The 17,642-nt window shown below is 45.8% G+C and overlaps 1 protein-coding gene across 1 annotated transcript in view; it reads left to right on the top strand.

Annotated features, from left to right (window-relative positions):
- FAH (fumarylacetoacetate hydrolase) overlaps nt 1-17,642 on the top strand; it is a 37,742-nt gene that overhangs the window by 1,242 nt on the left and 18,858 nt on the right. Inside the window, exons 2-8 of the mRNA XM_081171236.1 lie at nt 3,888-3,998; nt 4,614-4,735; nt 5,879-5,928; nt 11,392-11,482; nt 13,852-13,949; nt 14,811-14,863; nt 17,248-17,347. Of these exons, the coding sequence (XP_081027362.1) occupies nt 3,888-3,998; nt 4,614-4,735; nt 5,879-5,928; nt 11,392-11,482; nt 13,852-13,949; nt 14,811-14,863; nt 17,248-17,347 (625 nt within the window). The remainder of the gene's footprint in view (nt 1-3,887; nt 3,999-4,613; nt 4,736-5,878; nt 5,929-11,391; nt 11,483-13,851; nt 13,950-14,810; nt 14,864-17,247; nt 17,348-17,642) is intronic.

Genomic DNA, 17,642 nt, shown 5'->3' with positions numbered 1-17,642 from the left:
TGTTTCCAGAGAGCAGATGTCTTCTGTATCTTGACAGGAATGCCGTTTCAGGGGCAGCCAAACGAAAAGCTCTGCTCCACGTCAGTGGCATAGTGTGGGGGGTGCAGGGGGGGCCGGCCGCACCGGGCGCAACATCTGGGGGGGACGCGCTCCACGGGTTGGGGGCGCAAAAGCCACGGGTTAGGGGGCTCAAATTACTTGCCCCGGGTGCTGACAACCCACGCTACGCCACTGCTCCACGTTACTGCAGCGCAGGCTTCTGAGATCTTTGGAACATGCAAGAGAAACTTTCCTACAGAGTTTAGAGTGTTGGAAGGCTTGGATCACACAAAAGAAAATACTTCATACAGTACAGAGTTAAACCATGGAACTCGCTCCCACTGGAGGCAGTGACGGCACCAACTTAGATGGCTTTAAAAGAGGATTAGACAAATTCAGGGGGGGGGGAGCTCCTCAGCAGGCTCTTTTCAGGTTAAGATGGGATATTTAAAGTTTTTCCAAAAGACAACATGGGGACTGTGGTTACCCAGAGGCAGCTATCAGAAAAAAATCAGGGCAGTTGGCACATATGGTTTAGCCCTCTAAGCTTCAGGTCATGCATTAACTTGTCCGTTTGCAGAAAGTCCTGCTAAGCAAACATTTTGGGATGTGTTTGTGAATATTTAGATAGAGCTAGATTTGTCTCCTGCTCTCCCCTGTCCTATGCATATTTGGGGGAAAGGGCTGTAGCTTACCTGCCCACAGAGTGTCTCACCAGAGTGGTGCATGCTCTGGTTATCTCCCACTTGGACTACTGCAGTGTGCTCTACGTGGGGCTACCTTTGAAGGTGACTCGGAAACTACAACTAATCCAAAATGCGGCAGCTAGACTGGTGGCCGCTGAGACCATATAACACCGGTCTTGAAAGACCTGCACAGGCTCCCAGTCCGTTTCCGAGCACAATTCAAAGTGTTGGTGGTGACCTTTAAAGCCCTAAACGGCCTCAGCCCAGTATCCCCAAAGGAGCATCTCCACCCCCATCGTTCAGCCCAGACACTGAGGTCCAGCGCCAAGGGCCTTCTGGCGGTTCCCTCCCTGCAAAAAGTGAGGTTACAGGGAACCAGGCAGAGGGCCTTCTTGGTAGTGGCGCCTGCCCTGTGGAACGCCTTCCCATCAGATGTCAAGGAAATAAACAACTATCTGACTTTTAGAAGACATCTGAAGGCAGCCCTGTTTAGGGAAGTTTTTAATGTTTGAACTTTTATCTTGTTTTTAATATTCTGTTGGGAGCCGCCCAGAGTGGCTGGGGAGGCCCAGCCAGATAGGCGGGGTATAAGTAATTATTATTATTATTATTATTATTATTATTATTATTATTATTATTATTATTATTAGAGCCTCCCTGAGACCTTATGATTAAGGGCTGTATATAAATCTAATAAATAAAAATAAACTGTTGGAAGGTTACAGCACCTGCTGTGGCTGTAGAGGCCAATATGGGAGAGACATGTTTTGTTGCATCTGGGGCAGACGAAGGCATCTGGTTGTCCTGTTGCAGATGTACAGTACTTTGGTGTTTCCACTTTCTACACTCCTCCCAACAGCCACCCCTCCTCTGGTCACTGCTATGAATGCACAACCTGACTGACTGCCTCCGGACACTGTAGTCATCTGCAAGGGATTCCCACATATCAGGACTAATGTTGCCAGCCTTCCTATCACAATTGCAGACATCTTTGTAGCACCGACAAGACTGGTGCTGGAAGCCAGCTTCCCACAGACCATCCAGTCTGCAACCAGCTGATTCCAGGTTCAATTACCAAGTAGGGCTGGGAATGACCCCTGTCTGAAATCTAGCTCATTATTGTCGACACTGACTGGCAGCCTCCTTCCCAAAGCCTAGTTAGCTCTTGCCCTGCTTTGGGAAGCAGGTGTGAGGGGTCTAGGACCATAGCTGTCAACCATCCCTTATTTGGCGGGAAACTCCCTTATCCCAGCGCCATGTACCACTGCTGTCCCTTATTGATGATGTCCCTTAAATTTCCCGGGTTTCAATGGAAGCAGCTCTTCTCCCTCCCTCCCTGGGAGGAGGGAGGCTTCAACTGTGTTGCTTGGCTGCGTTGCTCACCCAACAAGGAGTCTAAGAATGACTGCCGGGTGGAGCTTGCATGCCTTGTGCCGATCAAATCGGCCACGTTGCCTGGGGACTCGCCTTTGCTCAGCGCTTCCCAGCGGAGAGGTGACGGTGGTTTTCCTTGCTGCATCCCCTTTGGCGGGTTGCTGCGCTGTGGGAACCGCTGCTTGAGGCTTCATTTGGCTGTTGGCTGGGCTTTCTGCCTTTGGCTCGGAGGGGCTCAGAAGTTGAACATACCTGTACTCACCCTTGCCGGGGAAAAGGTCTGTCTGGAGCAGGGGCACATGGTGGGGGAAAAGGAAAGGAGCGGAGCTGGTTGAGCACAATGGTGGGCGGCAATCTTGTGGGGGGGGGCTTGTTGACTAAAACCCCTTATTTTGGCTGCTGATCCCTTATTTTCGCGGCTGCTGGTCCCTTATTTTCAAATCTGTAAGTTGACAGCTATGTCTAGGACCATACCGGAGCCATCGCTGCTCCTTCCCCAAGCGTGGCGTGGCACGAGGGGTGTGGGGTGTGCACCAAATTTTGGCTTAGCTCAGGGTGCCATAGTACAAAGTACACCCCTGCTAGAGCCGCCCAATCAGCAGGAAAGGGGAGCTCTTTTAGCCACTGAGAAGAAGCCTTTCTCCCCCTTTGTGCTGACTGGAGACAATCAGAGTGAAAGGAGGTGTGTCAGCGACGGAGGATTGGCTCCTAGGGTCACTCTGGAGAAGGCTTGTGGGAGAACACTGAAGACTTGCTCTGTATATTAAGCATTTAGGAACACTGAAAACAACAAGGTGCTTCCGTTTCAAGAGAATGGGGCGCAAGTTCTATTACATACAACAGAAAAGCCTTGGCATTCGTACCACAGGCCAGTATACCTGAAGGAGCGTCTCCACCCCCATCATTCTGCCCGGACACAGGTCCAGCTCCAAGGGCCTTCTGGTGGTTCCCCCCCCCCCCTGCGAGAAGTGAGGTTACAGGGAACCAGGCAGAGGGCCTTCTCAGTAGTGGCGCCTGCCTGTGGAACGCCCTCCCATCAGATGTCAAGGAAATAAACAACTAGCCGACTTTTAGAAGACATCTGAAAGCAGCCCTGTTTAGGGAAGCTTTTAATGTTTGATGTTTTATGGTGCTTTTAATATCCTGGTAGAGGCCCAGCCAGATGAGCAGGGTATAAGTAATAAATTATTATTATTATTATTATTATTATTATTAAAGTCCAAAATCATTAGCCCCTGTACGTGCACAGAAAAAAGTAGATCTAACATAAAGGCAGCACATGGAGTTCTGCATTGATCATTTCAATGCATCCCTTATTGTTAATATTATTGCAGAATTATCAGATCACTATATAATCTTAGAAGGGTGTAGCTGTGACAGTGTGTGGCTGTGGCCATCATGAAGAGACCCTCAGCTTCTGAATTTACCGCTACACAACTGGTTGCGGCTCTATTCTTTGCTCTGTGTTTACCGCTGGCTAGCGTCGCATCTGGAAAGTATGGATCAGGGTTAGGCAACCTAAGGCCCAGGGGCCGGATGCGACCCAATTGCCTTCTCAATCCAGCCCGCAGACGGTCCGGGAATCAGCGTGTTTTTACATGAGTAGAATGTGTGCTTTTATTTAAAATGCATCTCTGGGTTATTTGTGGCGAATAGGAATTCGTTGTTGTTTTTTCAAAATATAGTCCGGCCCACCACATGGTCTGAGGGACGGTGGACTGGCCTCCTGCTGGAAAAGGTTACTGATCCCTGGTATAGATGCTTATCTCATTCTATCTTCTCTCGCAGCCCAGACCCAGAATTGGAGTTGCCATTGGTGACCAAGTGCTGGACCTCAGCGCCATTAAGCATCTGTTTGATGGGCCTATCCTTTCTAAGCAGCATCATGTCTTTGATCAGGTATTTTGCCAAGGTGACCTTGAGCCCCCAAACCTGAGGTTCTCCACCCCCGATGTAAACCATACTGAGCTGGACGAAGCAATGGCCTGACTCTTTATAATGCTGATTTCTATGTTCCTGTGAGCTCCCGTTGCTCGGTCCCTGCTCCTGCCAACCTAGCAGTTTGAAAGTACGTCAAAGTGCAAGTAGATAAATAGGTACCGCTCTGGCGGGAAGGTAAACGGCATTTCCGTGCGCTGCTCAGGTTTGCCAGAAGCGGCTTAGTCATGCTGGCCACATGACCCGGAAGCTGTATGCCAGCTCCCTCGGCCAGAAAAGTAAGATGAGCGCCGCAACCCCAGAGTCGGCCACGACTGGACCTAATGGCCAGGGGTCCCTTTACCTTTACCTATGTTCCTAATGACCTGCCGAAAGCTTGGAGGTGGCAGGACGTCAGTATGACATTTCGCAAGATTACCTGTAATTCAATGCTCTGCCATTGCAATTTGCCATTGCATTTGGAGGTGGGCAGAAGATGACTTGGGGTTTGTTGTGCATCCATGTGCTCTTTCCTTCATATCACAATATGCCTCATGTGCTGTGTGCTCAGAAAAACATGTCCGCCCTCATTTGCAGCCAACCCTTAACCGTTTCATGGCGCTGGGCTGGGAAGCATGGACAGAAGCCAGAGCGCTTCTCCAAAAGCTGCTGTCTCACAAAGAGCCGACGCTGAGAGATAACGTGGAATTACGCAAAAGGTAAATAAAAAATAACTAAAAACTGGGGAGAGACTTAAGTGGCTAGGACTCTGTAGGTGTGCGTGCTGCTATTTTATGGGAGCCCAGAAAAGCTGCAGAATGTGCTAGTGGCCAACAGAGTCCATTTCCTAAGATTCCAAGATTTTCTTCTTTTAAAAATATGTAAGTTTCTAGTCCCTGTGGTTTCCCCCCTAAAATATTTCTTTGCTCTCTTTGTGCCACACAGTGATGTTGAGGGCTGTTAAGTTGCAAAGCTAAGCTTGTGTGCAAATGCTTGTTTGGAATGTCAAGAGCCAAAGAGATTACTGAATAATATTATTGATCCTCTGGGATTCCTAGTCTTCTGAGGCTGGCTGTGCTAGAAAGTTCTCAGCTGGGAGCTCCATAATGTCCAAAGCAGGGCTTGCTATCAGCTGTCTTCTGGGCAGGCCTTCTTAAAAACATGACATCACAATTTGCAAACAGACAAACAATGCAATTCAAAGTTAGCACTTCTGAGGGGAAAACAACCAATATGACACTTACAGGATTTGGTAGGTGAGTAAGAATTTATTTTTATTTTTTTTATTGTATTGGAAGATGCCAAAAACATGTTTGCTCTACTAACGATTTATAGCAACGCCTGCCTACATACAAGACATTGATTAGATTGTAATGTACACAGGCCTAAGATAGTTGGTACTGGGGGAGGTGCTCTTTTAAGTGTGCTGCAGTAAACATTCGAAGATTGGCAAATGCTGACATTGACCAGTTGTAATATCGTACGAAACCAGAGAGAGAGAGGGAGGGAGGGAGGGAGGAATGTCAGAAAATTCACCTTGAGTGAATTACATGCGTTGGCAGGATTCACAGAAAACTTGTAGTAAAAAATTTGCACAATGGACTGACAAAGGATTTATAAGAATAGAGATACGAAAGAGACACAGAGGGGGAAATCATTATATTAAAATCCACAATGGGGGGGGGAGTCAAAAGGGATTATATGTTTATGTATTTAATTCATATGTTTATGTAAAATAGAAAATGCAAAAATAAAATTTGTTTTTTTAAAAAAAGAAATTCACCTTGAGTGAACAAAACCAAGTTTCCTTAGTGTTTGAGAACTAAACATTATTTTTGTTTGCTTCTTTGTTTGCCTTCTAGAGCATTTGTACCACAGACTTCGGCAATAATGCACCTTCCTGCTGAAATTGGTGAGTTCCTATTACTGTCAACAAGATCCACTTAACCCTTGTTCATTTCCTCCAGAAGCAGAGTTCTATTCTCCGAATTACTGGGAACGTCAGATCCCGTCTCTTGATTTAGCTGTAGTGTATGCTAGAAAAGTGGGACGCGGATGGCGCTGTGGGTTAAACCACAGAGCCTAGGACTTGCCGATCAGAAGGTTGGCGGTTCGAATCCCCGTGACGGGGTGAGCTCCTGTTGTTCGGTCCCTGCTCCTGCCCACCTAGCAGTTTGAAAGCACGTCAAAGTGCAAGTAGATAAATAGGTACCGCTCCAGCGGGAAGGTAAACGGCGTTTCCATGCACTCCTCTGGTTTGCCAGAAGCTGCTTAGTCATGCTGGCCACATGACCCGGAAGCTGTACGCCGGCTCCCTCGGCCAATAAAGCGAGATGAGCGCTGCAACCCCAGAGTTGGTCACGACTGGACCTAATGGTCAGGGGTCCCTTTACCTTTATGCTAGAAAAGGGGTAGAAATTTGATTCCATTGACAGTTAAAGGCGAACCCACCTAATAACCCTCGCTTTCCGAACCAACACACAGCTGCCCTTAAAAATCCACACTTCTCTCAATTTTTCAGTGCCATTCTCCAGCTCAAGTGATTTATTCATTCATTTATTTTTATTAAATTTGTGTACCGCCCTATATCCGCAGGTCTCAGGGCGGTTCACAAGATAAAATCACAAAATACATTATCGAAATAAAAAACCAAGAACAACCCAATAACCCCGCTCTAAGTAATGTGTACAAAGAAGCATTTCTGCCCCCAACAGTGAAGGTAAAACAGTAACCGTGGATAGCCTTATCCTCTGTGAATTTGACTAGTCCTCTTATAAGAAGAGAATAGGCAGGACTAGTGCGAAGGGACTGACGCCTCAATTACCGCTCGCGCCAACTCACCCGCTCTCTCTTACATATATTTCCCCCACCTCCCTGAACAACCCTTAAAACAAATGCTAACTATCCCAGAGTATCCCGTGGGAGACCTTGGTGTGGGGGACAACCAATAAGCTGGAGTCCCAAGCGGATGTTTTTAAAATAACAATAAAGATTTATTTTAAAACAAGGTGTTATAATACAAGTGGAGAAACTTTGGTTACTTCAGAATTAATAAGCTAGTTTGGTGAATTCGTTTCACAGAGGTTTCAGCTTTTTAGTTTGGTTCCTTTCTGAGGTGGCACTTTCCTTCAGGTTGTTGTTGTCGTTTAGTCGCGTCCGACTCTTCATGACCCCATGGACCAGAGCACGCCAGGCACTCCTGTCTTCCACTGCCTCCTGCAGTTTGGTCAAACTCATGCTGTCAGCTTCGAGAACACTGTCCAACCATCTCGTCCTCTGTCGTCCCCTTCTCCTGATCTTTCCCAACATCAGGGTCTTTTCCAGGGAGTCTTCTCTTCTCATGAGGTGGCCAAAGTATTGGAGCCTCAGCTTCAGGATCTGTCCTTCCAGTGAACACTCAGGGCTGATTTCCTTAAGAATGGGGAGGTTTGATCTTCTTGCAGTCCATGGGACTCTCAAGAGTCTCTTCCAACACCATAATTCAAAAGCATCAATTCTTCGGCGATCAGCCTTCTTTATGGTCCAGCTCTCACTTCCATACATCACTACTGGGAAAACCATAGCTTTAACTATACAGACCTTCAGGTCCCCCTCCTTTAACAAATCCAACTCCTGAGGTAACTTTCAGTAATAGTCTTAAGGGCTCACAACCCCCCCTTCTTTAACTGGGTTTTGGGAGTCTCTTCCTTCCACAGAAGAGTATCTCCCCTCCAGAATAGTGAGAGACCTAAGTAGACTGATCCTTTTTCAGCTCCTACTTCTCCTGTCTCTCCCTCATTCGCCCAGCAAGATTCGGTCCTATTACTCCTGCAGGACACTATACTCTGTCCTTCTCCATTCACTCGGAGTGGATGTTTTCTCCTGAACCAACGCTCCCTCCTCAACACTCTGTATATTTCATCCTGTCTCCTAACCTAACTCCCAACCTCTCCAACCTCAATTCCAACCCCCTCCACAACCACAACTCAAACCCAAGCTAACTAACTCTCTCCCTCCAAACGCAGCCTTTCTCAACCTGTGGGTCCCCAGATGTCGTTGGACCATAGCTGTCAAGTGTCCCTTATTTGAAGGGACAGTCCCTTATTCCAGGGCCATGTCCCGCTTCTGTCCCTTATTGATGGATGTCCCTTAAATGTCCCTTAAATGATGTCCCTTAAATTTCAAAGGAAGCAGCTCCTCTCCCTCCCTCCCTGCTGGCCAGGGAGGAGGGAGGCTCCAACTGTGTTGCTTGGCTGTGTTGCTCACCCAATAAGGAGTCTAAGAATGACTGGGGGGGGTGGAGCTTGCATGCCTTGTGTCTGGCTAGTTAATGCAAGCTGAGGGGTTTTTTGAATGCTGGACGCCACTTTGTTGCACATGCTGCTGCAAACTTTGCAGTGCAAAGCCAGGCCGGGGAGCCATCTTAAGTTGAAGCTGCATAGGCCTTGTGGTGCATGTGATTCAGATTCTATTCAGTTGAACCTCTGGTTACAAAGTTGGTTGGACAGTGTTCTCGAAGCTACCAGCATGAGTTTGACCAGACTGCAGGAGGACAGGAAGACTGGAGTGCCTGGAACAGGTGAGGCTGCAGGTTCCTTATTTTGGCTGCTGGTCCCTTATTTTCAAGGCTGCTGGTCCCTTATTTTCAAATCTGTAAGTTGGCAGCTATGTGTTGGACTACAACTCTCATCATCCATGAGCTCTGGCCTTGCTAGCTAGGGGTGATGGGAGTTGTAGTTCAAAAACATCTGGGGACCCACAGGTTGAGAAAGGCTGCTCCAAAGTCTCTCCTTTTAAATTCTCCCTCCTGGAACCTCAGCCAATCAGAGGCTGCCGCTCTTTAACCATTTGCTGGCAGGAGATAAAAGTAAAAAAGAAATACTTGTGGAACCAACTTTTCCGTCACAGACTAGTCCTGTCAGCTGTGTTGGAATCGTAGAGTTGGAAGGGGCCACAAGGGTCATCTAGCTTAATGCGCTGGAATGCAGAGAACTTTTGCCCAGAGCGGCACTTGAACCCACAACCCTGAGATTAAGCATCCCATGCTCTACTGACTGTGTTGCCCCTCCGCTTCCTGCACAACTGACATGCCCACAAATGTGGACACGAAAGGAGGAAAGTCAGAGTAAAGTGAATGGAAAGTTTAGCCATGCTGTTCTCCATGGTGGACACCAGAGGGCAGTAAGTGAATTGTATTTGAAATCATTCACTGTGTTGTACTTGTGTTTTTGTTTTTTTTAACAGAAAAAAACAAAGGAAGCAGGATTTTGCTTTCTGTGTTTTGGAGGGCAAGCAGATGAAAGTCAAACACTAGTTTCCAAGTCATGAGAAGCAACAGCTCCATTTCATTCTGCACTAGTCAGAGCTCATCTACTCTCTAGTACTGTGTCCAGTTGTGGTTTGTTTTTTTTTAAGACAGTATGGTGTAATGGTTAGAGAGGTGAACTAGGACCTCAGAGACTCGGGTTCCAATCCCTTACTCAGCCATGAAGCTCACTGGGTGACCTTGAGCCAGTCTCTCAGCTTGACCTACCTCACAGGGCTGTTGTGAGGTAGGTCAGGCTGGGAAGAGGGGAGACACATGGAGAGCTCCTTAAAGGAAAATTGGGATATAAATGTAGTGATAATAAAGAATAGTAAGGAAGAAAGATGTAAAATTGGAATGGGTTCAGAGTCAGGCAACGGAGATGGTATAGAGAACAAGTCCAGTGAGGGAAGGATGAAGGAATTGCTTTGTTAAACCTGGAGCAGAGAAGACTGAAGGGAAATGTAATATATAAAAAGCTATCATTGAGGAAAAAGTAAAAGCTGCATTCACGGTTGAACCAGCATGATTCCCAACCCAAGAATGCCAGGAACTTTTCTCCTCACAGAGCTAATATTCCCAGCACCCTTGGCAAACTACAGTTCCCAGGGTTGTTTGCTGGGAGTTGTGTGCCTCAAATATGCGCTTTAAATGTTTACATGCAGCCTTTTCCCTTTCTGCCCCAGAAGGCAAACACAAATGTGTCATGGGAGAGTAGATCAGATCAGATGAGATCAGACCCTTGCAAAACAAAATGTTGTGAAGATAAGATATGGCAACCTCAGCAGAGATTACCTCACACCACGATAAAAACGCAACACAGGCAAGCTTAAAATGACCACAGATTTCCTTAGAAGTTCACAAAATGCCCCATTAAAATGCTAAAAAAAAGATCCCTCTTTTGACATATATTAAAATAAAATATCATTTATTATCTATTGCACTTAATTATTACGTTGCTTTGAGTTAATTTGTGTGTGTGTGTATAGTCGTTTAGTTGTGTCCGACTCTTCGTGACCCCATGGACCAGAGCACACCAGGCACTCCTGTCTTCCACTGCCTCCCACAGTTTTGTCAGGCTCATGTTTGTAGCTTCGAGAACACTGTCCAACCATCTCGTCCTCTGTCGTCCCCTTCTCCTTGTGCCCTCCATCTTTCCCAACATCAGGGTCTTTCCAGGGAGTCTTCTCTTCTCGTGAGGTGGCCAAAGTACTGGAGCCTCAACTTCAGGATCTGTCCTTCCAATGTGCACTCAGGGCTGATTTCCTGAAGAATGGAGAGGTTTGATTTTCTTGCAGTCCATGGGACTCTCAAGAGTCTCCTCCAGCACCATAATTCAAAAGCATCAATTCTTCGGCGATCAGCCTTCTTTATGGTCCAGCTCTCACTTCCATATCACTTAGTCGTGTCACGAAGAGTCAGACACAACTAAACGACTAAACAACAACAATATATATAGTAACTCCAAGTGACTTACCAAAAAGCACAGGCATTAAAACCAAGGCCTTTTTCCGGCACCTCTCAGGTGAGCTCCATTGCCATTAGAGTAGTACCTTGGGTTACATATGCTTCAGGTTACGGACTCCGTTAACCCAGAAATATCACCTCGGGTTAAGAACTTTGCTTCAGGATGAGAACAGAAATCGTGTGGCGGTGGCACAGCAGCAGCGGGAGACCTCATTAGCTAAAGTGGTGCTTCAGGTTAAGAACAGTTTCAGGTTAAGAACAGACCTCCAGAATGAATTAAGTTCTTAACCCGAGGTACCACTGTATAAGAGGTGTTCATGGTGAGTTCTGGCACCTCTTCTTTTCTATATAAAAAAGCAGTGATTAAAACCAACATAAAACTAACACAGAGTAAAAAGCTAAAAGCCTATTCGTAGTAAAAAGACTTTGAAGGAGACCACAAATAAGAAAAGGCCCCCCCCCCCATTAAATGCCATTCATGGTTGGTGGCACCACAGGTCTGTCATCCTTCACCATGAAGGCAATAAAGCATTGCTGCTGGTATCCAAAGTCGTTGCCAAGTTCTGCAGCTTCTTTCAGTTCATTTCTCTAACACCGCTCTTGGCCAAATTCTCATCCCTACAGGAGACTATACGGATTTCTATTCCTCCCGGCAACATGCTACAAATGTCGGGGTGATGTTCCGAGGAAAGGAAAATGCTCTGATGCCCAACTGGTCAGTAGTTGTGTTCTAAGAATTCTAAGGTCTCAAATATAAAATAAATGTTCCTAAATGTACTAGGCAAACACATACATAAGTATATAAGCCATGGGTCTGAAATAACACAGGACAACAATCCTGAAGCCATTTTGACTCTCCCAAATTGACCTCAAATATTTCTATGCAAGGAAGAAGGAAATGGGAAAAGCTTTCTGATTGTCTTTTGACTGTAGGGGCTTACACCTCCCATATCAAATACAGTCTCCCATATCAAATACAGTCTATGTTAAGCTGAGCACACTCTCAAATTTCTGCTGAAGACCGCCTTCTTCTGTGATGTATGCATGATGTTTGGGCTGGTGGTCTTGGGCTACAGGGTGGGGAATTTCAAAAGTATATATAGGGGCCTGCACACCATTGTTCGGGGTTCCACTCCCTCCTGTGTGTGGGGAGTGGGACGCCATTGCAACAGTTCCTAGAATAAAGATGAGGCTTACTAGCCGCTTTGCTTCTCAATTTACTCTGGTTGGCCTCTGTTATTTTCTCCTACCAATAGGGAACCCGCTTAAGGACTCTCTCTATGGGCTCCAGAATACCCCAAAAGGGAAAGGGAGCAGTTTTTCTTATAACAGTTGCTTCTCCAACGACGTTTGGGAAGGGTTGAGTGGGGAGAAGCATCATTTGGGTGTCCATTCGAGGATAAAGCATTATCTGGATGTGATGAGTGAGAGGATACTCATGAAGCGATTTGAACCCTTGTAGACGCAGGTGGCGCTGTGGGTTAAACCACAGAGCATAAGACTTGCCGATCAGAAGGTCGGCAGTTCGAATCCCTGCGACGGGGTGAGCTCCCGTTGCTTGGTCCCTGCTCCTGCCAACCTAGCAGTTCGAAAGCACGTCAAAGTGCAAGTAGATAAATAGGTACCGCTCCAGCGGGAAGGTAAACGGTGTTTCCATGCGCTGCTCTGGTTTGGCAGAAGTGGCTTAGTCATGCTGGCCACTTGACCTGGAAGCTGTACGCCGGCTCCCTCGGCCAATAAAGCAAGATGAGCGCCGCAACCCCAGAGTCGGCCACGACTGGACCTAATGGTCAGGGGTCCCTTTAATAATAATAATAATAATAATAATTTTTTATTTATACCCCGCCCTCCCCAGCCAAGGCCGGGCTCAGAGCGGCTTACAAGCAATAATAAAAACAAGATGAGTGATTACAACTTAAAAACAAAAATAAAATACAACATTAAAATAATGGAACATTAAAATATTAAAATGGAGCCTCATTGCAGGAGAAGGAAAAGAAAAAAGAAAAAGGGGGCGGAGGGAATCAAATTGGCTCCAATCCAAAGGCCAGGCGGAACAACTCTGTCTTACAGGCCCTGCGGAAAGAGATCAGATCCCGCAGGGCCCTGGTCTCATGAGACAGAGTGTTCCACCAAGTTGGGGCCAGTGCTGAAAAGGCCCTGGCTCTGGTTGAAGCCAATCTAACTTCCTTAGGGCCTGGGACCACTAGGGTGTTGTTATTTATGGACCTTGAGGCTCTCCGTGGGGCATACCAGGCGAGGCGGTCCCGTAGGTACGAGGGTCCTAGGCCGTGAAGGGCTTTAAAGGTCAAAAGCAGCACCTTAAATCTGACCCTGTACTCCACCGGGAGCCAGTGCAGCTTGAAAAGCACTGGATGAATATGCTCCCATGGCAGAGACCCTGTGAGGAGCCTCGCTGCAGCATTCTGTACCCGCTGGAGTTTCTGGGACAGCTTCAAGGGCAGCCCCGCGTAGAGCGAGTTACAGTAGTCAAGCCTGGAGATGACTGTCGCATGGATCACTGTGGCCAGGTCGGGGCGGGAAAGGTAAGGGACCAACTGCTTGATGCGGCGAAGGTGGAAAAATGTCGCCTTGGCTGTTGCTGTGACTTGCGCCTCCATGGAAAGGGAGGCGTCAAGGATTACACCCAAACTCTTAACGGAAGGCAATGGCACTAATTGGGCCCCCGCAAGAGAAGGGAGTTGGTCCCTCATCCCCATGCTATCCCGACCTAGCCATAGGACCTCTGTCTTCGAAGGATTTAGTTTCAATCGGCTCCCACGAAACCATCCAGCCACAGCTTCCAAGCATCTGGTCAGTGTGTAAGGGGCTGAGTTGGTGTGGCCATCCATCAGTAGATAGAGCTGAGTGTCATCAGCATATTGATGACAGCCCAGCCCAAAGCTCCGGATAATCTGGGCAAGACTTTCCACTTTAGACTTTCCATAGGCATCTCGTTGGCCACTGTGAGAACAGGATGCTGACTAGATGGGCCACTGGCATGATCCAGCTCTTCTTATGCGTTGACCACATTCTCCTTTTAGTTAATGATCACAACCCCCCGTAATTATTCCTCTTTTCAAGGTTGCACTTGCCAGTTGGGTACCACGGACGTGCCTCTTCCGTCGTTGTATCTGGGACTCCGATCAGGAGGCCATTGGGACAAATGCGACCTGATGACGGTAAGCCTTTTGGCCTTCCATTCACCATCTGGTTTCATGTTTATAAACGGAATTAATATATAAGCGGAGAGTCTCGAGGTGTCAAATTAAAAGAGAGAGGTTCCTTTCTGTTTGGTACGATTTTAGTATACAGTCGTACCTTGGTTTTCGAACAGCTTAGTTCTTGAACGTTTTGGCTCCCGAATGCCGCAAACCCAGAAGTGAGTTTTCCGGTTTGCAAACTGTTATTGGAAGCTGAACATCGGAGAGAGCTTCCACGGCTTCCGATTGGCTGCAAGAGCTTCCTGCAGCCCATCAGAAGCCGCGCTTTGGTTTCTGAACATTTTGTAAGTCGAACGGACTTCCATAACGGATTCAGTTCAAATTCCAAGGTATGACTGTATTTGTCAGCCATGATGAACATGGTCAATTGCCCCTGAGGGATTTCCAAAGATTTCAGTTGATATAATAACTCTTCCTTTCTTATGTCTGTCTCCCCTGAACAAGTGAGGGGTACACATATATTGTATTATTAATATGGTGAGGTTAATGTAAATAGATTTGGTTATTATTACTCCCCTCCTTTTTCTTCTGTAAGTACATTCATCTTGTTTCTACAGCTTTGAACTGATTTGGATGTTTATTTATTGTTTCTTAGCCCCTTCGTGGTGAGAGGCTTTGTCTCATATTCTGTACTGCAGAATAGTCTTTGTCCCTTTTCCTGACTTGTTTAAATAAGTACAGGTATTCTCTTTTAAAAAAGCAGTTGATCCATGCATGCATAGTGAGGTGGCATTGTCAAGCTTGCAGACACCATCGCTTTCCCTATTAAAAAAACAGCATGCTTACTTTTTGTGTGTGTTTGTTCTGTTTAAATCACAGCAAAACCCCCGGTGTTCGGTGCTTGCAAACTTTTGGATATTGAACTGGAAATGGTAGGATTTTATTTGCTTATGTTGTTCCCTTCATCTCTCTATCCCTGGTTTTAAGAACCCTGACCAAAAAAAGGGGGGGCAAACAAGACCAACCCATTATTATTATTTTTTTAAGAATAATTTTTTATTAACCGACCAATCACATCAAATCAAACCAAATTACATAAATTCCAAATTACACAGCCGAATTTTAAATTTTTGTTGGGGGTACCCATATTTCAAGTTCCGAAGGGATCCAATCAACTTCTTGCTTCTTACTGCTGTTTTAATGTCCACAAATCTAACCTTATGATGTTCACAGTACTATCCAGTCCTTTCTTATTATTTTTCCACATCTCTTGTTGTTATTTTCATATATTTTTCCTTTCTCTTTGTGACCTCTGATAGTCTCCACAAGCTGGTTAAACAGTTTATAATCCTGCGTGGATTTTTTTTTTTTTAATCCAGTAGCCATATCCAGACGTTTTCCATATAACATCACTTCCATACATCAAAACAGTCTTAGTGTCATTAATCTTCACCAATCTGCCTCCTTTCTCAAAACCTCCGAGGAGATTCACTAGGAATGCAGTCTGAAAACAAATCCGTTCTTCCTCCCGGCTATAAATCCTTTGGCAAGATGGCGACTCCGAATTAATTGCTGCGCCATTCCCAAAAGCTCTTATTGCTTCTCAGTCTCCAGAAAGCATACTTTTGGTTAAAGTTTATCTCCACACAGACCTTAATCATCCTGCTTGGGTCAGTTCAACCGACGGTTCTAATGAGGAGGGGTTCTTGTAAATCACATAGAAGGAAAGTAAATAAGGTCCCCCCCCCCCATTCAGCCCCGTTGTCAACATACCCCGCCTTTGGTGTAAAATATTCCTGTTTCTCCAGCCCGTCGTCTTCTTTCGCAGAGGTCACTTAAATTAGCAGACTTCACTCCCCTTCTTCACTTGAAATATGTGCATTTGCTTCTTTTGTAATTAATTATTCCAAATTGCTGCAACTAGTGCGTGATCAGAGACAGCGTCCAGGAGAGCCGAGGTCCACACGGGGGCATTCTGCCTAGGGCCCTCACCCCCTTCTTTCGAATTAGGGGGTGATTTATGGGCACAGCAGGCAAGGGCAGTGTTCCCCGTTTCCTTGGGGCAACAAAGGAGGCTGCCTACTCCCATAACAGCCTCTTAATTACCCCGTGTGGGTCGGAGAGATGGTATTGCCGGCCATCTTCCAATGCGCCTCCTAGTGGCCCCCCAAGACAACCCATTATTAAAAGAAAATATAAAATTTCAGAAATGCAAATTCTCAAAATTGAAACGGTCAGAACTCCCCCAAACCATTTAGATCTTTTCACAAAAGAAAAAAAACACAGCCCTAACTAGTTGACACCATTTTGGATTTTTAAAAATTTGGCTGCAATTGTCTCTCTACTAGTGCTTATAAAGCAACAAACTTGTCTATAAGGAGAAAGATGAAATTAATTGATGAGGAAACGATTTTCAAATTCTCTTCACTTAAAAATGCTTTTGTTGTGGTTTTTTTTAATCTAGTGAATTTCTGTCTACCTTTAATCAACAGCAACACCAATAAACCTCTGAGGCCAGAGCATGATTAAATCAAAAACCATTGAGTTGTTTACAACTTAATTATATTCAGAATAAACCTACTGAAATTAATAAGTCCAAGTTAGCCATATCCATCAGTTTCAGTGTAGGACCAACGCTTCAATTGGATTGGGCCAATTAAAGGAGCGGGGGGGGGGGGGGCAGGGAACATAACAATAAAACCACAATTAGAAATTAAAGCAGCAGGAAAATAGGGCATATATCTAGGAGCAAGTTAATGTTAGGAAGAATCTAGGAAAATAAATACTACAATGTTGTTGTTGTTGTCGTCATTGTTTTACTGCAACTACTATTAATTCAATTTCTTATGCACCCTTCACCATAAGGTCCCGGGGTGAGTTAACGACCATTTTAAATACATTATTAAAACAGTTAAAAACAAATTGCACTCACAAGAGTAGGGTAGGTCACACAAACACCATCTCAGGTGTCAAAGTTGAGGGAAAGAGGAGCATTATGATGGGAACTGCATGATGATTTGATTTCCTCTCATAAGAGCCCTGAGGCAACTCATCAATGAAAATGCAAGAATTTAAGCAGAGTTAAAACCACAGTTCAAAATAAGACCAGATGCTCAGCAATCAAACAAATAAACTTGCATTGTGCTCCAAATCCTGTCCTGTTTGCACAGAAAGGGCCATGTAAGAATCGAGGAATTGGATGGGATAAGCTGAGATGAGTGCATGTGCTTTACCATGTTGGTTCTATTGTATAAAATGGCATATTTCCATTTCTGGAGGATACACCCTAACAAAACCACCTCCTGTATTTTCCCAGGCTTTCTTTGTAGGCCCCGGAAACAAACCTGGAGAGGCGGTTCCCATCAGCGAAGCTCACAAGCACATCTTTGGGATGGTCCTTATGAATGACTGGAGCGGTAATGAGCCCTGCTGATGTTCCCCACGGCAGGAAACCTCTTGCTATGCTTTTGTATTAGACAATGTAGTGAAATGAGGCAGACTTCTGAAGATTCCTTCAGGAGAGCAAAGATATAGGAAGTGGCCTTATGCTGAATCAGACCATTGGTCAATTGAGCTCAGTATCGTCTCTACTGACTGCCAGTGGCTCTTAAGGATTTCAGACAGCAGCCTTGAACCTATGACCTCCTGTACGCAAAGCAGATGTTCTGCTTCAGAGCTAGTGTTCTTCTCCAGTTAAACATTGGAACCTGT

The sequence above is a fragment of the Podarcis bocagei genome (assembly GCF_964188305.1).
Source record: "Podarcis bocagei genome assembly, chromosome: 14".
NCBI classification, from domain to species: domain Eukaryota; kingdom Metazoa; phylum Chordata; class Lepidosauria; order Squamata; family Lacertidae; genus Podarcis; species Podarcis bocagei.
This window is presented reverse-complemented; position numbering and strand designations above follow the sequence as displayed.